This window comes from Cyrtonyx montezumae, unplaced genomic scaffold (assembly GCF_038088225.1).
Source record: "Cyrtonyx montezumae isolate F1298 unplaced genomic scaffold, pur_monq_1.0 scaffold_10, whole genome shotgun sequence".
NCBI classification, from domain to species: Eukaryota; Metazoa; Chordata; class Aves; order Galliformes; family Odontophoridae; genus Cyrtonyx; species Cyrtonyx montezumae.
The window spans coordinates 18,829,141-18,854,143 of NW_027071826.1; the positions used below are offsets into that span (position 1 = coordinate 18,829,141).

The window sequence follows — 25,003 nt, forward strand, 5'->3', positions numbered from 1 at the left end:
GAAAGCTCTGCTATTTCCACAGGGGATAGGAAAGTAAGCAGCACTTTCTTCCTAGCCAGTAATTAATCATTTTCTACTTTTCTACTCCATAGGCTTCTCTCTGGCAACATTATGAAAAACAGCAGGATAGCCATTTGATGGAAAATCATTCCATCTCCTCTCCTGTGTATGACCACACTGACAGCTGCATAGATTAAATATATGATGAACCTGTTGCAGAGTTGAGAACACATTTTCTTCACCTCAGCTTTCAATAGAATCACTTCTAGCACTGGAAATATTATTATAAGAGCAACCCTTTTGAGCATCTTTAATTGAAAAAGTCTTGCAAGTGAATGGAGCATCTCCCATGCAGCATGAGCCTGGAGAATCTCTTATGATGAGAAGACTGAGGGGGAATCTTAAGAACAATCACCTGAAGGGAGGATGGCAAGAGCATGGGGACAGGCTGTATTCAGTGGAGCCCAGCAACAGGACAAGGGGCAATAAGCACAAACTAGAACACAGGAGGTTTCATATGAACATGAGAAAAAATATTTTACTTTGAGGGTGACAGAGTACTGGAATAAGCTGTGCAGAGAGGTTGTGGATTCTCTTTCTCTAGAAATATTCAAAGCCCAACTGGATGTTTTCCTGTGTAACCTACTGTAGACAACCTCTTTAGCAGAAGATTCAACTCAACAATCTCCAGAGGTCTCTTCCAAACTCTACAAATCTCTGATTCTGTAAATAATGAATTTCAGCAGTCCTAAAGACCAAAGACTTCTCATTGCAAGCAAATTTTCTTCAATCGGTGTGCCATAATCCAATTCCACAGGAATAATATCCTTTGTTAAGAGTATTTATTTTCCTAAAGTCATATATTCCTAGTCTCAACATTTAATAGGAATAGTTCATTTAATGGATGCCATTTAACAGGGATGGTCCAATGTCTTCTCTGGCCATGTTATCAGTGTGTACACACACAGGAAGTAGCAATGAGAATATGTCAGTTATCAAGGTCCAGATTTTACCACTGTGAACAAGATTTTAGGTGGTGATTTCACATTTAAAAGCTTTAACCCTCCCTTCTCAATCTAGGACACTTTTCAGGTTATTGGATATATATACCCATAATATCTATGATTCTTTCTGTGATCTTTCATAAAAAGACAGAGGTTAACACTTCAAAACTTTAATACATGAATATGCAAAACTGTGATTGCTAGAGTAAAATATTCTGAAGTTAGGGAAAGCATTATCTACATAGGTATACATTAAACTCCATATACTGCAAGTAATGAATTAATTCACCTGTCGTGTTGGCAGTTTTGGCTCAAGGACTGGATCAATGGCCATACTCTTTAATAAATTAAACAAAATAAACTCAGTTACTACTGTCTATGATGCTCATATTATTTTACTAAAAATACAGTATTCATATCAAAAATGTAGTGCTCTTCCCTAGCATTCAGTTCATTAACCAGTAAATAATATATTGCCCAAAAATATCTCTATTGTGTTTTCATATCTATCTGCCTACAAAAAAAAAAAAATAAAAAAAATCATATGGAATAACTTTGCTGTTCTCAGTTGTAAATGAAGAGCATTTGCATTATCAATTAAGTGCAAAAATTAGAGGCAGAGAGAAAGAGAGACAGAGTATGACAGGAAAAGAACATGACTGATTGCAACACAATTTATTAGCTTCAAAGGTCAAGACAGTCAGTGCTTTTACTAGATCTGATACCTAGCGGCATTTACAGTGCCTTGACCTGAAACAAACAAGTTGCTGTGGCAGTGCTTCAATATATTTATGTAATTCCTAGACTAATGTGACCATTTATTCAAGTCCTAGTGCAGCACAGCTAGCTCTGCACAATCACTGGTCCTTGCTGAAAATGCCTGGCAACAGACAGTGCCATCAAATAAGTTCATCTAACCTTTAATTTCTCTCCACCATCTTTGCCCAGTGGGTTGCTCTGATGGCAAACATTCTCCACAGGCAGAAGATGGCAGCAGGAGGTTGTGCAAATCTGTCACTGCTAAGCAGCCACTAAGGAATTTACCTATTCATGCACCTCAAGCACCCTCTGTAGAGTTACTCCTTTACTGGGGTACTTCAAGAATGATCTGTGATATTCAAAATATATTTATATAATTAAAACTGTGTGACCAGTAGTTTCCCAAGAGATCTACTTTCAGCTGCACTGAAATCCATATTTCCAAGCTTTTGACTCTTCTTAGATTGAACAACTCATCTAATAAAGAAGGATAGTTCAGGATATTGGAGTTGTCCAATTAATTCCACTAAAACTAAAAAATTTCCTGTGGCAGTGGCTCAAATGTCAAATCCAATGCCTGTAATAAAAGATGGCATCCCAGCTTATACAGCAGATGTTACAAAGGACTGATTTTTACATTTACCCCAGTTATTTTTTCTCAGGCTGCATAGGATTGAGAATACAGACCTGAACGTAACCCTAACTCTAGCAATTATTTAACTTAAGCCCCGTGAAAGTGATGCAGGCACCCTGCCACCCTCTATTGTCTGAGTTGGGTTTCTGACTCCCTTCCTTTGGGAAGGATTCCGTGAAGAGAAGATGGTACCAGAATACAAGCACTAGGCCTCTGGCAGTTCATAAATAGTTATGTATTCAGCGTGAGAAAATAGTTAACTCTAAAATGGAGAGATGAACTGAATGCCATGTCTAGTGCTTTGCATGAAAATGGCAGATATATCAATATTCCTGTGCAGATGAATGGTACTGCAGTTCCACACCTGACAGATGAAGGATCAATTCCACCAAACCATGGGTTAGCGCTACCACCAGTTTCCAACAAACTGCCCCACTGCTGCCTCACATCTGAGCCACTAGTAGGTCTACTGAAAACTTCCACAGATAAAGATGGAAAGCAATCAGAGCCAAGTGTACTAAATCAACTGTAAATTATGGCACAATATAATACCTACCCACTAATTTCACACAAACTGTGGAAGTCGAATAAATGATTATGTCTGGATGTGTTCTGTAAATCTGGAAGCAATAAATATTGTCTCTTATTTATAGGCTTTTTCATTTCTTTCAAAAGCAGGTAAAGTCTTGAAGGGGTTAAAAAAAAAGCTATATACTAGCAAAATGAATCATCTTTTATAATATTTCTCCCATCTCAGTGAACTTAGTATCACTGGTGCTTACACACACCAGCAGCGCAGAAACTTGTCATGTAATAACAACCAAGGAAGTATTAGAAGTTGTTCTGATGCTCAAAGACTGAATCACCTTTAAGCTCCTTCCAGCTGGGGACAGTCTGTTTCTGAGACATGTGACTTGAATAAGAGGGAAATACAACATTTCAGCCTGAGGGTTCTTATGCATTCAGCAAAAGTTAGGAAACCAAGAGGCAAAACTGTCTTGAGAGCATTGCTGTCAGGAGATGACAAAACCCGTTGGAGTTTCAAGCCTTCAGTGCTAAAGGAGAATTCCGTTCAACCTCTAAATGAAATGAATGCTTCACAGAGGGGAGATTTCACAGAAACTAAGACACAAACAAATTACCTCTGCATTGAAAAGTATTGCAAGCACTAATTTAGGAAAAGCAATAATCCTTTTCCTGTGCGGTGCAGATACCACACATAAGAGCATGCAGAGGCTGATAAGAGGTAACAAACTCACTATAAAGTGACAGAAAGTCATTGTGAGACAGGAATGAAATAGCAAAGTTAAGAAATGACATTGAGTGAAAGTTCCCCCCCCTTCTCATTAAAAGTTTCAATGAGATATTTTAATCTGTGGCAATATATCTTCATTTTTACACCCTTCCTCAAATATCAGTCCAACCTTTATATTCAGTTTTGACAGCCCAAACAGTTTCTAACAGCATTTGTAGCTGTTAGTAACCGCCTGATACATGGATACATTACAGTTTTACACAGCTCAACAAGATGGGTGAATGTGAAAGCACACTTGAGCAAAAAAACTCATGAAGGATCAGCTGGACACAGGCTCATTAACACTATATGGTATATCTGTCTGTAAGAAAGCTCATAGAAAATTTGTTATTAGTGAGAAAAAGTGTTATCTCAGCAACGTAACTTGACTGTGGGCCTAAAGAGAATGATATCACATTTTGCTTGCCAGAGAAAGTTTCCAGAATCTTTCCTAATTTTTCTTATCTCTTGCTTGCAGCTCAGGACACTCTTTTTCTTAACACTCAATTTAACAAATGCAATGACCCAAAGAAGTGAATTCCAGGTCAACCTTTTAATCTAGTCTAAGACAGTGCTGGAGAGATGGATGGAGGGACACCACCTCAGATTTTTCATGGAACACCAAGGAATGCTTTCACATATGAACAAAACAGCTCAAATCTGAGACTGGTAAATGTTATTTCAGGCTAATGCTTTTTCTGTAACTCCAGCCATGGGAGCCATCCAAGTTTCCTGCACTGGAAGGACTGTGTCAGGCAATACCCATATAACCTGCTTTTGTAAATGTTTGTCCTAGAAATCCTAAAGAGTTTCTGCTGGCTTTTGCAAGGCTCTGGAAAACCAAGGCTGGACAAGACCAGCAGTCAGCATATAGAAAAGAAAGAGAAAAGAAAGTTATTTTTACACAACTCAGAATAGAACGCACTGCATGAACAGCTTGTCATCTGCTGTGGTTAGCTTCAAAACCAGCAGTGACAAATGCTGATCTGTATGTGCACTTTCATTTATCTCTGCAGTAACAGGCTGAGGGAAAACAACACCCATTTTACCATATGACCACACTTGTAAACTGCGACAAGTATATGTTCAATTTTCAAGTTAGCAAATGGAGCACTATCAAGTGCAACATTCATTTCTACTGTGTCCAAAAATGAGCTCACCTCTTCTGATTGCTTGGTTTCTTGTTCTCTAAATAAATAGATAGATTAAAAAAAATACAAATAATTCCAAACGAGGATATGTCTTGTTGACAGTGTTTTCCATTGTCCTTCATGAAGATGTGTCAGCTGAGGGGAGCTATCTTAAGATTCCAGGAAGAAAGATGCATCAGATATAACGTAATAGTACTAATACAAGCAATCAATTAGTATGTTTTCAGCCATACGTCTGAAAACACTTTACAAAAGAAGAAAATACTACGTGCACAGAAAGTTAAACACGGAGATTAATATTATGCTGAAATGCCAGGAAAAGTCTGGAAACAAAATGTTATTGAAGAGACTATAGCAACTAATGTCTGTAGTAGCTGGAGGACTTGACTAAGTGACTCATGTATGGTTTTCCTATAAGGACTCCTATTATCATATTGTTCAGGCCTAGAGAGTTTAATCTGCTCTCCTATCCACTGTCCTGTACTAGAGAATAAGTACTTACTATCAGTCAGGCATATGTCTATTAAAGAATGTAATAGAACTGCTATCCCAGGAAAAAAAAAAAAAGGAAGAAAAAAACACCAATAAAAACATAACAGAGAGGAAAGGGAAGTGTTGCACTTTCTATCTTTAAACAGGAGGACCTATTTGACATCTGAGCAGGAGGAGCAAACATGAAAATACATACAGGTGGGAATGAAAGACACAAGGTAGCTTGCATGAAGGATGAGAGAAATGAGAAAGGATGGCTTCAGTGCCACACATCTCCAGAGGCAGCTACTAGATAACTCCTCCACTCAGCTACAATCTTGAATGGGTTTGGAAGCATTCTTGCTCTAAATGCAACTCAAAATCACATTTTCATGTTACACCTCCCTTTTTATGATTTGGTTACTAGGTGAATATTCAGAGAGTTTAAACCCATGCCTCTTGCTTTCCCAATTACTTCATCTCATTAATGATCTCAAGCAATTCCAGAGGGTGGAATTCTGGTTTTGCTCTAGCACTCCAAGCATCAGCAATCGAGAATAAATGTAAGGCCTTCTCACCCTAGCTGCAAGTATCAGATCACAGTCCGTTTGCATCCAGAGCCTCTGAGACAGGACTTCTCAGCAGAAAGGAAGTCCTCACCAACAAGGGGTAGGCACTGAATGGGACAGACACAATTCTACAAATCCCAGATTATTGTGCCTACCTATTTCCACAGTAATCAAAAATCCCTGATAGATTGACTGTATTTCAAGAGTGAAATGAAGCCTTGCTTTTCTAACAGAAAAGAAACAGCCCTTGATTGCACTAGGTATCACACACAATGCGAGGCTTAGTCTGTCATAACGCAATAGATGACAGTTACAAACTGGACCTTGAATCTGTAAGCCCTCTCAAAGAAGAGAGCATAAAAAAGAAAAGAAAAAAAGCTATTATACAGTAACAACTGGATTAGAAGCTTGCTTTCGCATTATTCTTTTTTTATATGGTTGTTTTTAATTCACATCAGGGAATTTTTGTTTGAAAGAGGCTATTTTAACTTTTAGCTAGCTGAAGACTTCACTGCTCTTTAGTCACTACAGTGAAGATATGACAGCCTTGAAGGAAGCAGTTGAGGGGGAGTGAGAGCATTCTACATAGAGGCATGGAGTTTAATGAAGGCTGACTTAACCTGCTTCTCCACTCTGTACTGCGTTAGGCTGCCAGTCCTTATGGATGAGGATAGTTTAGTTTAGAAAATGTGGAAGACCGGATTATAGAAAACATAAAATAATAGGTATGGTTGAGAGAGGTCCTATTTATGCTGTAGCATAATAAAAAAAAAACTAAGGCAAAAAAAGCAACTGATTTTAAACAAATAAATGCCAATACTCCATATTTTGTAAAATGTACTGCCATACTACCATGGCAAATTGAGTAATAAGCATTCTGGGAGGATTAGGAGTTTTCACGAATAGTGCTTGCAGGATCCTTAGCCAGGATCATGTTATGAGGCAGTCAGTCCTCACACTCTGGGAATCATCAGCTAGGGACAGAATCCATGAGAAACAGAGTGCATACATGCAAAAGTAGGTGCACTGGGTAGGTAATAGTGTTCTCTTAGACCTCCCTCCCATTTCAGGATCTCAGCAACTGTGTTACATCACACAAACTGGGAGCAGTTCTGCAAGGCAGATGCCTCCCACTGTCTCCAGGGAATGACAATCTCTGCACTTTGCAAACCAGCTAGAAGTGGGAAGGACACACCTTTTGTTCAAAGGGGAAAGGGATCCTGCAGGACTCCTAGCATTTGTGGAACTCAGAAAAGGAATACTGTATCATTGATTCTATATCAATAAGTAAGTTTTATATTCAGCTGAATTTACAATAAGCAAAATTAGAAGCACTGAAAAAGCAGAGGGGATTTGAGGAGAGCTGCACAAGAAAGGAGAAAGACAGAGTGATATGATGTAATGACACAAGATGGGGAAAAAAAAGTGAAAGAGGAAAAAAAAAAAAGCAACATGCAAGCTAAGACAGAAGAGGTTAAGGCACAGCCCTGACAGTCTAGCAAAGGTACTATGAATTCTTTGCGGGAAGACAGCTGCCAGCGACAGCATGTAAATGCTCCACAGCAGAGAGGCTTCAGAAAGCACATAGGAGGTCATTCAGAAGAGCACCATGTCTCAGAAAGCCTTTTTTAATTTAGGAGAAAAAATCCAGAGTTTGACATGAATGGCTTTTCTTTGATACGTTTTCCAGGTCTGAAGATAAAGACAACACAGAGGACTGGAAAGCACATGTGAACTCATCATTTTACAGGAGCCTTGAACAGCACAGCAAGCATCTCAGCCTTAGCGAGAAGACCTTGCAGATACGCCATTTGAGGTGTATTTTAATAAGAAACACTGCTCTCCTGGGCAGGAAAATAATTAGGCTCACCTGACTTTTCTTTTTTAAAGGGAAAGAAAGCTCCCAGAAGCCCTAAGATTTCAGCTTGATACAGAAGGAGCAATGAATAAACCATTCTCATGGAATGCCAACTTGGTCTATGAGGTCAAAGCCACTGAACATTTTAATGAAAATCCTTGACAACTAATGAAAATCTTTCACTGGTTCAAGAATGACTTCAAAGTGGCAGAGCTGCCACTGAAAATACAGCACTCCCAAAAATAAGTTATTAGATGAAAACACCTAGGGAAACAGATATTCTGTTGAAGCAAGTACTGTGTCTCACTGAAAGCTTTGGATATGCACCTCCATTTGGTGCTACAGAATGTAATGCTATGCAGAGATACTTCAAGATGGCATCCATTGCAAGGGCGCTGAAATATTGCCAAATTAAGAAATAGCCTCATTTATAGCAAAAAGCTCTGACAGACACTGTTTTTGACTCTTGAGACAGTGGTTTAAGATGTAAGCATCCCTAGCTGTTTGCCCCACTCACCAGTCAGAGGTTAGAGCCCTTGCAGCAAGGGCAATGAAGGGTATGTTCATGTCTCCCTGGCTTCATTTTGGGAAGTAGCAAACAGTGCAGCAAACAGTTCATCTACAGAGGCTAGCACTGAGCACAGCCTGTGTCCTGAAGCAGCTCAAGCACAAGTGTATGTCCTGATCTGTCAGTTCTGCCAGTAGGCAGCTTGAAGGTGTGAGTGGAGATGTTTGAATATAAAACTGTGTCAATGGTTTACAGGCTGGTTCAGCCCGGTTCTGTGACAACTGGAGCGGGGGACCCACACCCCGGGGAAGGGGGAAAGGGCAAAAGGGAAAGGGAGATGGGCCTTAAAACAAAACAACAGCAATCTGAGGAGGAAAGCTAATTTGTTAAATAAAATCTTGGAATGCAAAATAACCCAATATAATACAATATAATTGGAATATTGAAGCTAATAAATCAAATAAAATGAGAGAGAGTGTCTGAGAACCGAAGGCCTTACACTAAACACTGAAGGTGAGACAAATAGGGAACACTTGCTGCTGGGTTGATCAAAAAGGAAAAAGCCTGTTTCTCGTGACATGCAAACAGTTTTTATATTTCCCTCTGAGCACTACATGATGTTATGATGTGGAATACCAATAACAAAAATCATAAAACCATGACAAACTGCAAAATTTAGTAAGTCTTTGAGTCACAAACATTTGTGATTTGCTGTCTCTCTGATTCTGCCACTGAGGATGGCTACTTGAGCTGTCTGTACACTTGTGCTCATCTTGAATCCCAGCTCTGCCTCTGAAAATAAGATGCAGTATAACCACTTTGTAAAAAAAAAAAAAAAAATCTGGAGTCACATGCAAACTAGTTTGTCTGAACTAAAATTTTCTGCTTCTCAATAAGCAATGTGGCAAATTAGTATCGAAAAGGCTTTCCACTACCTGAAAGGAGTTAATTCAGACCTGATTTGGACATTGCTTCACTGTTGTCTAGACTTATCTCCCTTTTATTGGAAGAAAAAAAAAATTAAAAATTAAAAAAATGTATTACTTGCCTCTGTGGAAGAAAAGTGTTTGTGCAGGTTAAGAAGATACACAAAGTACAGACAGAAAATGCAGATGGAATGAGTTCTCTCATCTTCTCAACTTCTGTTAGAAGGGGCCATTGCTGAGGTTAGAAAACCATCTTATCAGGATCATTCGTTCAACAACCTCTTTTAAATTATACAGTTTTTATTAAGGGGTGGTGTCCTGATGCAATGACAACTGAGTTAATTGCTTCTATATGTTTTTGCTCATAGCTATATTGGATGCATCTTCCAGCACCAGCAATGCTGGTTCAGTTATGCACTATTAAACAACAATGAGGTGCTATTGTACAATTAGCAATGTAGCTGAAATGAAAAAAGTATTCCTCAGATACAGGTTTATAAGGTGCTTTGGAGAGAAATTTTGTTAATATTGTTTTCATTAATGTTAGAACACACAAGCAATGCTTTAATAGTTGCCAGTTCATCTATACCAGAGGCTGAAATTTTCAGTGCAAGTGCACAGTGCTGGCTCATGTGCAGGTCTTTGTCCACCAGGACCCCTATAAGTCTTTCTCCAAAAAGCTGCTCACAGTTAGCTCTTCTCCCAGTGGGTGCATATACCTGGGATTGCCTTGACTCAAGTGCAGCACTGTGCACTTGGCCTTGTTGAATCTCATTAGGTTCATGTGAGTCCACTTTTCAAGCCTGTCCAGCTCCCTCTGGACGGCATCCCTTCCTTATATTATGTCAACTACACCAGTAAACTTGGAGCTACCTGCAAACTTGTTGAAAGTACGCTCAATCTCACTCTCTGCCATTGATAAAGATGTTGAAGATACTTCTTAAACTCTGATAAGTTCAGTGCCATGATCTCTTCCCTGGGGAGCCTGTTCCAGTGCACAACCGTCCTCTCAGTCTAAAACCTTTTTCTGATATCCAACCTGACCCTCCCTTTGTCATAGCTTCACGTCTTTCCCTTGAGTTCTATGGTCAGCAGAGAGAAGAGATCAGTGCTGCTCCTTCGCTTCCCCATATGAAGAGTAGTAGGCCACAAAAAGGCAAATCCTCAGTCATCTCTTCTCTGAGCTGAACAAACAGGACCTCAGCCACATCTCATGTTTTTCCTTCCAGTTTCTTCATCATCTTTGTAGCCCTCATTAGGACACTCTAACAGTTTTGTGTCCTTTTTGTACTGTGGCACCCAAAACTGCACACAGTACTCAAGGTTAGGTCACTCCAGTGCAGTGCAGAGTGGGACAATCACTTCTCTCATAAGTTGGTAATGCGATGCTGGATGCACTCCTGGATAGAGTTGGCCTCCCTGGCTGCCTGGGAACTGCTGACTCGCTTTCAACTTGCAGTTGACCAAAATCCCTTTCACCCTCAGCTGCTCTCCAGCATCTCATCTCCCAGTCTATATGTATAGTCAGGGATATATAAATAAAATTTACTGATAGAAAATAAAGAGGATTTTCGTCTTAAAGATACGTAATTAATGTGCATTATTGATTTCCAGGTTAAGTATTTAAGTGTTTTGAGCTTTTCTCCTGTGGTTTTCACCACTTTTTCTCCTCACAACCTTTGTCTGAATTTTTAGACTATTAGATAGATGGGCTACCAAGCTGAAAGACTCTCAGATGCCAAGGCAGTACAAACTACTGTAATTTGCCAGATTGAGGTTGGCTGTAGCTTCGGATGCTACTAATCACTCCATATCTTTTCCATAATGCCCATTGCAGGAGATGACATATGACAGCCTTATCACCACCACAATTCATTGCTACCACCAGCGTTCCCTCTCAGTTTCAAATGGTCAAAGAAGTAAGGGAAAAACAGCTAATAATAGAAAGAAATTAAACAATCTCCAAATGCTCCTTGACCTTTGGCTACTGATGTCAATAAATGTAGTTTGAATAGAAGACGAACAGTTAGTAAATTCAGAGTGACCAAGACTGACAGAAGTAGAGGAAGAGCCAGTTTATACAACTGTCTCCCTTTGTCTCTAGAGTGATCCTTGGTGCTGTAAACTATTCACATCCTCTGGTCTGTTCTGGCTCTCTCAAAGGTGATTACATTGTCCTCCTTTCATCATGTTTCTTCCCTCACAGCAGAAGCTCTGATGCAATTTAATTTTCTAATCCTCTGGCAGCCTCTGATGTCCAGACACTCATACTGCAACAATAAGCAGAAGAGCACAAATTTCTACCAAGACTTGCAGCAGCAGAAGTCCCCAAGTCCCACAGAGAAAATCTAGCTTCAAGTAAGTGAGAGGCAATTCAGTTTCAGGATCTTAGCCATGGACCTAGTTGGTACTGTACAACAAACTGTCAGAAATGAGGAAGGCACAGACTACAGGGCTACAGCTCCCTCCAATTACTACAGCATCTCCTAAGGAGAAAGAAATATTGCAGATTCAGATTGTTAGCAATCCACCTCCAAGATCTTACCCTCCTTTCCAACTTCTTCCTTGCCTCTTCCCAGGAAACACATGGAGCAGGAGCTAACGCCATTTCCATGGCTTAAGTTAAGAAAGGACAATGCAAACAACTTGCAACCATTAATGGAGAGGCAGACAGAGAAGCACCAAGCCTTTTCACAGCAGATTGTAAGTTGTTCTTGCTCCTTGCCAGGATAACAAATGTTACAGCCAAACAACCAGAAATTTCTCTGCTATGCTTGAGTCCACAAACAGAAGGACAATGTGTAATCAACCATCTGAGCACCAAAGAATTATTCATTCTCAGGAAAGCTACAACGCCTTCCAATTAGTCAAATATGAGGCAGAGGGAGAAGCCCTCTACAAGCTCTCACCACTGTTGATCTTTCTGAGCCATATGCACAGGCACAGCACTCTCTATATAACCATCTTCCTTCCTCCTCTCAACTTTATCTATCATTTCCACTCTGGCACACCTTTTTATATCAAGGAGCTGGAAATCCTTCCCAGTATCCCCAGTAGATTGTGTCCATCGCAATGAAACAAACCTGGGCACTGCAGATCCACATGCTAATTTAAGTGTTAATACAAAGAGAGAGCATTACTATAGCAAAGAACAATGGGATTCTCTGCTGACCAAACTAAGATAATTGTGCCTAAGATTTGGACTCTAAACTTCTCTGCAAGTCTTGAGTCTACACTGTGAAGACAGAGAACATCATTCCAACAGTGAAAAGTAATGAAAAAGAGAGCACTGATCATATGAAAAATATACTCATATGTATATATATATATATATGTACACATATACATAGCAAGACATATATACGTATACATATAAAGACACTCTTTTAGTCTAATGTCTTTTTTGGCATCCATCAAAATAATCTCAACACAGCAAGAATATATTTAAAAGAACAAGTGGTTACACTTATTAAAACAAATAAGAAATAAGGAGAGAGGAAATATGATCCTTAATACCAAAGATATCAGAGGAGACCTTATCGAACTCTATCACTTCCTGAAGGGGGGTTGTGGTGAGGAAGGGGTGGGCCTCTTCTCCCAGATAACTAATGACAGGATGAGAGGGAATGGCCAGAAGTTGCGCCAGGGAAGATTTATATTAGATTTGAGGAAAATTTTTTTCTCTGAAAGAGTGGTCAGGCACTGGAATGGCCTGCCTACGGAGGTGGTTGAGGCACCATCCCTAGCGCTGTTCAAGAAGCATTTAGATGAGGTGCTAAAGGATTTGATTTAGTAGTTGGGTAGGGATAGTGATAGGAGGATGGTTGGACTAGATGATCTTGTAGGTCCTTTCCAACCTAATGTATCTATGAATCTATGAATCAAAGTATATTTATAGGTGCTGCTTTCTGCACGTGTCTTCACAGTGGGAAAACAAAATAATTACCACAAATGAAGCTTAGAGAAAGAATATAGCAAGATCTTCAATAGCAAAAGTTATGCATAGTGCCACAGTTCAATACCCATACCTGTTTTGGGCCACAGTTCATTCCTTAAGTTTGCTTTTTTAAGATCCTGAAGAAGCAAGACAATTAAGATTCATTCCTATTTACTCTGAAGACTGATGTTCTACTTAAATATAAATCATACCTATTCAAAGCATCTATTTTTCTTGTTTTAACCGCAGCTCACAATAAATTTTCTGCTCTGTGCTGTACAGATCTGTAGGGTCAGAGCTGGAACTACAGGGTCATAGCACTACTATGAGTGGGTAATGCTAAGGATAGGGCAGAAGGGAGGGAGGGAGAATTTTCAGAGTATTACCTATATTACCAGTGTTTTCAGAGTATTACCTATATTACCAGTATAGTGTCTATAAACTTGGCTATGAGACAGAACAAGGGCTAATGTTTCCTTTTTTTTTCTCCATTGTACAGGGATAATAAAGAACAATGTAGACAAGAGACTTGTTGACAGTTGTAATGAGAAGCAGCTGAACTTAGAAGCCAGTAGTTTCCTGGTCCATGACCACTGCTGACACCACTACAGCCTCTTGGTTTTCTAGGTAAAATGCCACAATCCCACAGCAGCTGTTGTGAACTACTGTTCGCCACCTTCCTGCAAAATTCCTGTGTTCCACTTGCTGAGGCCTGGCCCATTCATCTTCCTGCTACCAAATCTGCTCTGAACTCTCCTCCCTGCTGTGTCAGTACATTAAGTTCTTCTAACAGGAGGAAAATATATTAAAGGAATAATAAACTGATAACAATAGTCTAAGAAACACATATTTCTTTCTCCATTTCTCCCCTTGTTTGATTAGTCTACGAGCAAGAGCAGCATTAATCACTGAGGAAATAGATGAAAGATAAAGACCAATTTTAATTTTGCTGTGTGCTACTGATTATATGTGTGTGTGCTCAGGCAGCAGGGAGGGAGGTAGCAGGATAATCTGTCATTTTGTATATTTATGCTGTTGGAGTCAGTAAGGACTGGTTCTCCATTGTTAACACAGATTAAAATCACTTATGTCCTTACAGTTTCATTGGAGGTCATCTTTCAGAAAAAAAGGACATTATTATCAAGTTAAATTGAAAATATTTGAGCAAATCTCTCTATATGGCTCGGGCACTGAAGATATCACTTGAGTGTTAGAGGTACAGCATGTTTTTCTCCTTTCCTGACCTGACTCTTTGTACGTTAGAATTGAGTTTTCCTGCTCCAAAGCAGTTAACAGAACAGAGCTGTAGTACATGAGGGGGGGAGGTGTTTTATATGTGGTGTTAGTAAAGCATGTGACTTTTCAACCCAGCCTGAGTGTGCACTGCTATGGAAGAAGACATGGGTAGGACTGAACTCTGTACAGTAGGACTGACAAGAGTCCTACTGAAATGAGTCCCCGACAGCTTGGCAAAAAGGACTTTCCTTTAACTGTAACAATGACAGAGAATGGCACAAAGAACAGATTATAAAGTAGAAGAGTAGCTATTAAGCCATATAGATAAAAGTATCTCTCCTCTCCAAATGTTTGTCTAATCAAAGTAGAGTTGCCTAAAGTACTGTCCTACTGTTTCTAGCCACGTCACTCTCCACATTTAAGACTTCTTGTTTCCTTCCCATATCTCTATAAGAAAGATATATCTTGCCCTCTGGATCTTATTTCCTTTTCTATAACTCAGTATTCATCCTTTCTCTATTCATTTGGATACATTTAGCCACCAGAGTACTCCTAACATTCCCTACTCTTCTGGCTCAGGATTTCTAACAAGTTATCAGTATGCCTGGAAGTGTCCTTATCCACAGTATTTCTTTAGGCATGCCCCAATCCAAGACACAGCAAAAGAGGTAGCATAGCACCAGTAGAAAACCCCAAAGCAATAAAAGCAAAGAGGCAAAAAGACCACATTTTCTCCAAAAACACATTCTCAGAAAGCACAAGGGGTGCAGCATTCCATGCAACACTGAAGAAACTGGAATCCAAGTCCTCACCATTCAGGCTTAATTTTTCTGCTGAAATTTTGAAACAAACTGTAAACAAATTCTTATCTTTAAGGTAATATTAGAAGTAATTTTGCAGTCAAAATGAATGACATCCCACTGGCTTTTAAACTGTCTAAAGGAGAAGAAAAAGTAATGGAAGTTATATAGCTCATCTTCCTAACAGTTATTTTTATGAGACACATCATGATAGACGTATCTTAAATTAGTGACAATTATCTACAGATGAGTCTGCCTACCTACAGATGAAACAAGCAAAATACCATTTTTTGCTAGTTAACTACATCATCATTCTACATAAAACCTAGTGCATTTATTAGGTGAATTCAGAAAGTGGATCTGTCACGACAGCTTAGATGTTTTTCTAATTTCAATACAGTCATTCATATATAAGCTAGAAAAGGTAAGAGGTACATTCCCACCTCTCAGCCAGTCTTGTAAAAAAAAAAAATCCAAATGGAACTATATGCGCTGGAAGTTTTCTGGCAACGTCTGCAGCTTTCAGGCAATTCCCTTGTATATATAAATAGCAAGCAGAGCACATACATTCTAACAATATGTGATCCAATCCTAAAACTATATTTGAACTACAACCATTGATTCTATAGCATTTATTCCTAAGAAGTTACTTTTGCAGTACTGAAAATCTTTATCACACATTGTTGCTGCACAACCACCCTGGAACAAAACACTTTCCCTATCCTATCATTTTGCCTGTGATCAAAAGTATGGTCAGCTATAGTAGCTTTAGTTCCTGAATACTGTATTAATCAGATTTTGAAAACAGTCTTCCATGTGACATACAAGAATCCTTTCTGGCAGGGCAAATGACATGTCTAAATGCACAGATGGATAATGTGCCTTGAAAAAAAAAGTGTATAGTGATGTTATTAAGAGTACTTTCTGAGAAATGAATGTCTGCCTGTCTTAAGAAGATCCACATCAGTTTAGTAGAGCTGTTATTACAGCTTCTTATCATTTTATTACAGAAAAGAGCATACATTTGGTCACCTGAAATCAAGGGAATATTTCAAGTAGTTCTTGACAAAGACAAGAAATTTTACCAGAGAAAATCTAAAAAATAGTTGAAATTTCTAGGAAACTGCTAGCCCAGGCCTCCTCCTCATACACTGTCCAAACATTTCATTTAGAAAATACATAGTAGAGCAGAAATTAGTATATGTTTCAAAACCAACTGATATTCTGCTACAAGTTTCATATGATTGTTCCCATCTGCATGTTTAAGACAATGTAAACTCAATCATTGTGCAAAGCAATCAGCTAACTTGGCCCTTACTTAGCCTAAATACACAGAAAATGTGGATTCTCAAATCCACGTCTATAAATATGTAAAATCCAGGAGGCAAGGGACAAGGTCAGACTCTTCTCAGCAGCATGTGGTGATAGGACGAGGAGAAATGGTCACAAACTGATGGATAGGAAGTTCCACACAAATGTGCATGGGAACTTCTCCACAGTGCAGTGATGGAGCACTGGCACAGCTGCACAGAGAGGTGGTGGAGTCTCCTTCTCTGGAGACATTCAAGATCCGCCTGAATGCCTACCTGTGCAACCTGGGCTAGGGAGCTGCTTTGGCAGGGGGTTTGGGACTAGATCACCACTAGAGGTCCTTTCCAACACCTACAACTCTGTGATTCTGTGATTCTGTAGTAGGACCCATAGAGAATTGGCTCAAGCAACTACATCACAATGTCTCTACATGAAAACAGATTATCCAAAGTGAGTGTAAGCCATATGATGAGAAAACATAATGTGCACTGAATTGTGACACTCAACTTTGCTACACAGAATCAATGAAGTCTCTCCCTGGAGTCATGCAAGAGTTGTTGGCATTAGGAACTCACAATGGTTACAAAATTCAATATTCAAATAACACTGCTGATAATGTCAATAAATGACAGCAATCATCAGCATATGAATGAGCTGTTTTACAAATGCAATGATCTGTACTAGTGTAATTGTGCTTAGAAGAATTACAGAACTAAGTTTATTCCCATTATCAGTACTAGTTAGCACCTGGAAGCGTAGGCAGCTCAATACCGTAAAATTATGATCTCTTTTTGGATAGGTATTGAAATCCTTGTATCTTCTCCAGAAAGTGAATGAAATAATGAAAATACAGGATTATGTTTCAAATTATAAGAGCTTTACAGGTAATCTGAATATCCTGATCACTACATCAATAAATATAATTTACCCTCCCCCTCCCACTTCTAAGCCACATCACATTCCTATCTCTTTGGAAAAGATGTGACACTGAATGGACAAATGCTATTTTGTGTATTTCACTGCAGCAATGTAAATCTACGATGTCACTCAATAGAACTGTAGGCCAGGGAAAAGGATGCTAATCTGAGAGAAGGTACAAGTCAAAATCTCTGGTCTCTTTAGGAAAAAAAACAGCTCAGGAAGAAGCAGAAAAGGAGGCATGACAGTCAGACCACCTAATTCTTAAGCAGTACCAACAGCCCAAGGAAGTCCATCTTTAATGCAGAGACTAAGTAAAAGCTCTTTTTTCATTAGAATTTTACAGTCTTGGGTTAGAAATTTCACCAGTAACTTATAAGAAGCAAAGAGAAAAATAAAGACAAATCTCTTTCACCCATGAATTATTGTCTATGACTGTAAAAGAAAGTACCTTGGTTAGACCAAGGAGTGATACGAGTTTATTTGTCTTAGTTGACAGAGAAATTTTAATTAGACAGACAAATCTGTGCTATTTTCCTTTGTGAGATACACAGCAAGAAAGGAATTAGCCTGGATCTTCATAGTCTGGAAAGACATTAATCAAGATTATTGTAGCCTCCATCTAAAATAAACTTAACAGGTTAGAATGCCTAATGGTTAAAATCAAAGGTTGAGAAACTTATTCTGAGATATACCAATGGGCTGGGCACTCCCCATGGATAACAGGTAGAAAACCACTTCTATTCTTTATAGAGAACATTCTACATACTATATATCATGCACTGTCCTTTTGTCACTTTAAGATCACAGCTGAAAACACCCACAAATAATTTATTATTTTAAACTCCAGGCTATAGTTGAACAGTTTGGCAATTGTCATTATCCTTATCTTTAAGTACAAGAAACTGAGACACATACTAGATCTTCAGTAGAGTACATATTTTTTGGTTCCTCATCTACAGCATAATCATAGAATCGTAGAATTCTTAGAGCTGAAAGGGACCTCTGAAAGCCATCTAGTTCAATTCCCCTGCAACGAACAGGGACATCCATAGCAAGATCAGGCTGCCCAGGGCCTTATCCAGCCTCACCTTAAAAGTCTCTAGGGATGGGGGATCAACCACATCACTTACCTCCCCAAAGGACACTGATTTCTTTTCCACAGAACATTTTCCATGCTTCTGGTCTCATGACTCCAGCTATCTAAGCCATGGAGCAGACATATTAGGGGCCTATCCCATTTCAGTGAGCCCTAGAGCCTCCAGAAACTCATCTGAAGCGGATGTCTTTACAAGTTCTCATTATCATCAGAAATCATAACTGGATTTGCTGAACTGAAGGTACTTAAAATGAAATTCATACCTCTTTTCATGATTTTACAAACTACTTTGACTTAGTAATTAACTTCAAAGGTAGTTTTTAACTGATCTGTGTCAAAATGAGTACCCTAGCTGCAAGCTAGATTGACCATGACACTATAGCATCTGGAGTCTCCTAAAATGCTTTGAGTAGCAACTCAGTAAAGAAATTTTGAGTGTACAAGCAGCTGATATAGGTGCAGAAGAATGAGTGCCACTAACCAATTTTTACAGCAGTCTCTCAATCCAAGAAATCATTAAACTGCTTCACTAATAATTGAAGATATGCCTTAAAATAGAAAACACAAACATATAGAGTTCTAGCGCTTCTAACAATTGCTAATAAAGCAGTCCTACTAAAAACATGGCTGCCCTATAAGAATACAATATGACACAGTGCTGTGACTCTCATTTTACAACAGCTTGTGTGGCATTCTACTTAAGCATATGCAAGACCTAATGGTTGGTCTTTGTGGCCTTCCTATGGCAGAAGCAGAAGACTCAGAGGGTGTTATTATTTCAGAAGAAAAGAGTATGTCAGGGCCTTGAGATTGGCAGCAGTAATTTAACATGTCACTTCTGTACAGACAATGCCTGAATCCCAAAAGAAAACCATGTAGGAAAAAGTTAAATAAGTATTTCTGCTCAGGGTTAGCAGAACACAAGCACTGTTTTGAATTCATTGAAATAAAGCTTTTCTCTCCCGTTTTCAGTTATTAGAAAAAAAAAGGTCAGCTCTTTTTCTTTTCCTTCAGGACCACTCTGAAGGATATTTGAATCACAGACACATTCCTATCAGCAATTTTACTACCATGCAGTCATACATCTCACCCATTTCTCACTTAAATCCTTCTTGTCCTCCACTAAACTGAGTTTCATTTCCTTGCAGAAATAGCATGTTTTGAAATATAATTAAGTTATAGATATTTTAAATATTAACATTATTGCCACAGGGTATTTCCAGTAACCTTCTTTGCTTTGGATATTTGTTCAAGACTATATCCCACATCTGGGAGCTAAACAAATTGAATAGTACGTCATTGGTCTGTGTATATACAGTGTATTTTTAAAGCATTTCATTTTCCCGTCTTTTTTTTTTTAATGTAAAACTGTGGTCTAAAACACTACTGGTAGGATTCAGGCTAACAAACTGCAGGAGGTATTCTGATATATACTACAAACAGAAGAAATATCTGCAGTTATGCTGTTCTCTATTTACCAACAAGTGTTACATAAATGTAAATCCTACTAAAATTCCGTTAGATTTTATATCACTTTGGGTTGATAGGTCTTGAATTTTGCACAAACTTATATATATTTCAAAAAGGAGGAGTTTTAACTATGAAAACGAGCAATTCAAATAGCATGGACTATTCTAATACAGTAATAATATTTATTTAACTGATTTCTGCCATTAGGTATTAGATACTTTATATTTCTTTGTATCTCAGTTGGTATTTCCGCAACATATCAGAATTCTTCTATGCTTAGTAGAGTAGAATAAAAATTACATTTTGAACTTGGAAAATTTTTCAATTTATGTATAAAATATTATACTGCACACAGGCAGGCAAACTGAGAATATAAAGATGAAAAATATGACAATATTGATCAGTTTGATAAACAGCTGCCTCAGAACATCATTGGCATAACCACTGGAAACTTCTTCAACTGTGGTTAAAAGAAGGTTTCAGTGACACTGGAAGTATAACCCAATGTTGCCTTGCAGATGGTAAACCAGAAGCAGAAAGATTCTTGCGATCTAATTTAACAAGTGAGAAAGAAAAAAAAATGCTGTTTAGAATAGGAAGGGGCTAAACTGAAAGGCCTTGAAAGTGAAGAAAAAATGTTTACTTCTGAGGAAAATAGTGAAGAAGAAGCTGGCGAAGGGCAATAACTAACTGCACATAGCCCTAGGTGGCTATATTTTAAATTCCCCAAAGAACAAACTTGCTCTATTAGATTTTTCTACCACTTAGATCTGAAGTTGTAAGCAGGCCTGACAATGGAGATGTCTAACACTAGAAAGATAAAACAACCATTAGGCATCTCAAAAACCATAGCTGGAAATACTGTCCAAAAAGAAAATGACAATTTCTTTTCACTTTCACTGCAGAAATAATGCACTGTGAGCTAACAGAATCAAATTCTACCAAAAGTAAGGAAGAAAGGAGAGCCATTTGTGCTGTGACAGCAATAAAATGGCCCAGTATTGAAATGTAGAAAGTTGTAATGGAGGTACATATTGACTTTTATCTTTATTTCAGTGGGCAGCATGAAGTGTCAAAGAGTTATTGCTTTAATATCATCTAAGATGAGACCATTTGTTGTGGTGCATGTGTATCCAGGAAATCATTGCTCTAACCATGTTTTTAGAAGCACTTTGACACTTTATTAAATCTTCTTGATGCACTTTCGTCATACAGTGGTCTCCACAGGCCCACTGAACTACCATGTAGCTTAGTCAGGAAGCTTTCTGGAAGATTTCCTCATCAAATAAGGCAGGGTGATTTCCAGCTTCATTCTGACCACAAAACTCTAGTACTACTCTCTGTTACATTCCTATAGCTAAACAGTTTTGTTACTTTTATAAATTATAGAAAATCACAAATAAACTACAGTAACAAGAGCAGCATCTCATCAATACTCTTCATTCTTCTGCAGATGTAATCATACAAAAATTTTCTCTAAAACTAGAGTAAGCCTTTGAGGAGAAGGAACACTAATTCTTTCACAGTTTATGACAAACAGGGAACAAAACCTAGAGTAATTTCTCTTTACATGGCTGAAACTTTTAAAAATGCTTATTGAGTGTTTGAGTCTCATAATTCAATCAATCTCAGTTCTGCTACCAACTGAATGCAGTGCCGAAGTTGTTGGGGCAATATTAAACCTTGGCTTGAAATTCATTATTCTAATAGCTGTATTTTTGCTGCAGTAGAATTTACTTCACATAACTGCAGAATGGTTAAGGTGGAAAGGACTTCTATTTCCATCTGGTCCAATCCCAGCTCAAGCAGGGGAATCCAGAGCAGGCTTGGTGGCTTTTAAAGATCTCCCTTCCAAGGATGGAGACTCAAAATCTTGGCAACCTGTACCAGTGCTCACCCTCATAGTGAAAATGTTCTTCCTGATGCTCAGACAGAACCTACAGTGTACCATTTTGTGCTCTTTGCCTTTTTTCCTATCACTGGGCACCTCTGAAAAGAATCTGTCTCTGTCTTCTTTATATCCTCCCTTATGGCATTTGTATACATTGACAAGATACCTCCTGAGCCTTCTCTTTTCCAGGCTGAATGGTCCCATCTCTCATTCTCTTCATAAGAGAGATGCTTCAGTCCCTTACTCACCTCAGAGGACCTTTTCTGAACTCTCCCTAGTAGTTGCATATCTCTTTTGTGCTTGGGACCCCGGAACTGAACACAGCACTCTGGGCATGGCCTGAACTTCTAATATAGTCAAGAGGACACTTATGTTTTCATATCCTCAGTGACCAGTGACAGGTTAAAAATAAAGAGAATAGCCATATACACACAAACACAATCTGTATCTAATGAAATCGTCTGAAACAGCAAAAAACAATTGTGTTACTTGCATGATTCCAGATTTCCAAGTCCTTAATTTCATTAGGTTCTTCTGTTTCAGGCAGCAGAAATTGTCTCAAAGAAGGATATGGAATCATTTACATTTTTTCTCTAACTAGATAAAAATATACTTTTCTCTGGGGGTCTAATGAAGGCACTCTGTGATCAGTAATCACTAGATAGTGTCTCTGTCAGTGTACATAAGTGTCAACAAAAGCACATTATTTCTATGTGATGAGGATCTTATGTAAATAAAGATTTTAAAACATGTATGTAATCCTAGTTGATAACACAATTAGTATACTACTGAAATAAATCATTTTCAAATACTAATCCACTGCTCAGAACCGGTTATTTACATTATTCTTTAACCTACACACCCAAGAAGAGCATATTTAAGGTTTTTATATCTAATCAATACCACTGTCTGGCTACAGACAAAGAAGTAGTTCAAAAACATTGCATTTTTAGGAATGAAAACAGATCTGAGATCTGTTTTTCATAGGAATGCACCAAAGATGCTGAAATTGACCTATGCTGGAACAACTACATTTTAGAAGAAACTGATTTTGTCAGTGTTTCCTTAAAATTTTTTAAGGGAAGGCTGTAAATGAAAATGAAAAAATGGCTCAACCAGGAAGTAATGCTCCATTGCTTTTCTCTCCATTATGAACATCAGTGATGCAGCAGTACATACTATCATACTGATAACCATAAACTCACTCCCTGTAAGGCTTTGTAACTCTCTTAGGAATACATTTCACAGTACATCCAATTGCAGAAACATTTAAAATCTTGTTCTCATTTCCATAGGAGCAGTGTTACTTACATAAATGGGGTTGCACTGGAACAGGGGCAAAACCTATTATTACATTATTAAATATATGCGCAATAACAATTCATTGAGTTTGTTCACCAACACAAGAGGACAGCATGTTGTGTGGTCACATCTTCACAATAACAGTAAAATCAAGAGTTATATGAAACATGATTCAGATAACATATTCCCAGGGAACTTACAAGTGAGCAGAGAAAATGATATTAATTAAGAACCCAAGGAAATACATAAGACCAACTAACTCACCTGGATGCTAGGTGGTGAACGATTTTTTCGGGTCGTAGTGGTGGCCATTGTAGTTGTGGTTTCCATGACTGTAGTAGACATTTCTGGTGGCACGGAGGTTGTGGGTGTTGTTCCCAAGATGGAAGGGACCTCCCCAACAAGTCGGACACTTCCATTGATTTTAATGTTAGGGTTGTTCTCTGCTGCCATGTTCAGCACTTTCAAGCCATTGTAATAGAGACCGGAGAGTTGGCCTTGGAAGAGACGCCCTCTGTCTTTTCCTCCTATGGCTATTTGCGCTTGGGTGTTGAAGATCGTTAACTGTCGTCCTAGTGAAGGGGGTGGAACAACATTATTGCTAGACATTTCCTTTACTATTTACCTTACACTGAATCCTGGACAGAAATGATAGACAACAAAGTAGATTCATTCTCATTAGTGCTTACGAAGACTGTAGGGTAGAAATAGAATACGAAAATGTATTGCCTAAGATTCATTAACAATAGAGATTATCCTGAAAGCAAGAACACCTGAACCTCATCCATTCATATCCACTCATGCATCAAAAATCTGGAAGAGCTTTGAGTCAGTCAGAAATCTGAACCCGCTCCTTTAGAGTTGGAACAGTTTTTAACTACTAAAGCAACTTCAATATGTGGCTGTGTTTTTCCATTATCAATTCAAATCACAGTACCCGTCAAGCTTTAACCCATTAAAAAAACCTTTCCCTTTGGCTGGTCAAAGAGTGGGATTGTCTCATTAAGTCACTTCTAATAATCCAAAGGTGTTGGTGGCTAGAGAGAATATCAGAAAAATTGATGGTGATCAACTGTGTTAATCACCATCTGTACAAGGATTGTCTAAGAAATTTAAGATAGGCTTAGTCATGATCTTCCACCTGGAAATTTTTTGTTGCGAAAGCTCACAAAACTAAAACTAGGAAAAGGCAAACATAAACACCATTACGTCTCTGAAAGAGCAAAGTTCTTGAAACTGCAAGAATAGCAACTAAACCCCAGAATGCCTTACATGCGAATCCCACTCACAGACAGTGACATTCAAGAGCAGGCAAGTTAAGTAGTTTATTCGAAGTCACACCTTGAGTATTAGGAGTGGACTGATATCATATGTAACAAGAAATATACTTATTAAAAAATAAATCCTTGTAACAAACGTCAATTCTATTTTTGCAGACCACTTAAATCACATTCAGCCTGGTCTGCTCTATAAATACTGCTTACGTCTCAGTCTGCACTAGACTGATTATGCTAAGAAATAAATTGCTTCATGCAGTGCAAAGGTAGTGCCTATAATTTCACTGATCCTCAGAACATTATGGCCACACCAGCTGGAATCTATTGAATTACAAAGGAGACAGACTGGGCAGTGCTTTGAAGGATTATCAAAACAGCATCAAGTCAATCACCATTCAAATATTTGTGTTCTCCTGCTTTTATGAAATTTTTACCATGTGTCCCCATCTCATTCCCGCTCCCCAGATCTCACTCATCACTTCCTCTCTAGTCTACCCTGACTAGAGGTGCAAAAAGCCACCGTGTAGAAAAGTGCAGAGTATAACCCACTGCTCATTTATTCACAGACAGTGGTTAAAGTAGATCAAA

The 25,003-nt window shown here is 38.5% G+C and overlaps 1 protein-coding gene across 12 annotated transcripts in view; it reads right to left on the reverse strand.

Annotated features, from left to right (window-relative positions):
- The window catches only part of NRXN3 (neurexin 3), an 877,901-nt gene that overhangs the window by 80,671 nt on the left and 772,227 nt on the right, over nucleotides 1-25,003 (reverse strand). For 8 of the 12 annotated variants that reach the window (XM_065751957.1, XM_065751937.1, XM_065751922.1 and 5 more), the window contains one exon: nucleotides 23,403-23,710. In XM_065751957.1, the coding sequence (XP_065608029.1) occupies nucleotides 23,403-23,710 (308 nt within the window). Of the gene's footprint in view, nucleotides 1-15,268; nucleotides 15,272-23,402; nucleotides 23,711-25,003 lie in introns of all 12 variants that reach the window. The other 4 variants (XM_065751885.1, XM_065751877.1, XM_065751894.1 and 1 more) reach the window with 1 other exon arrangement.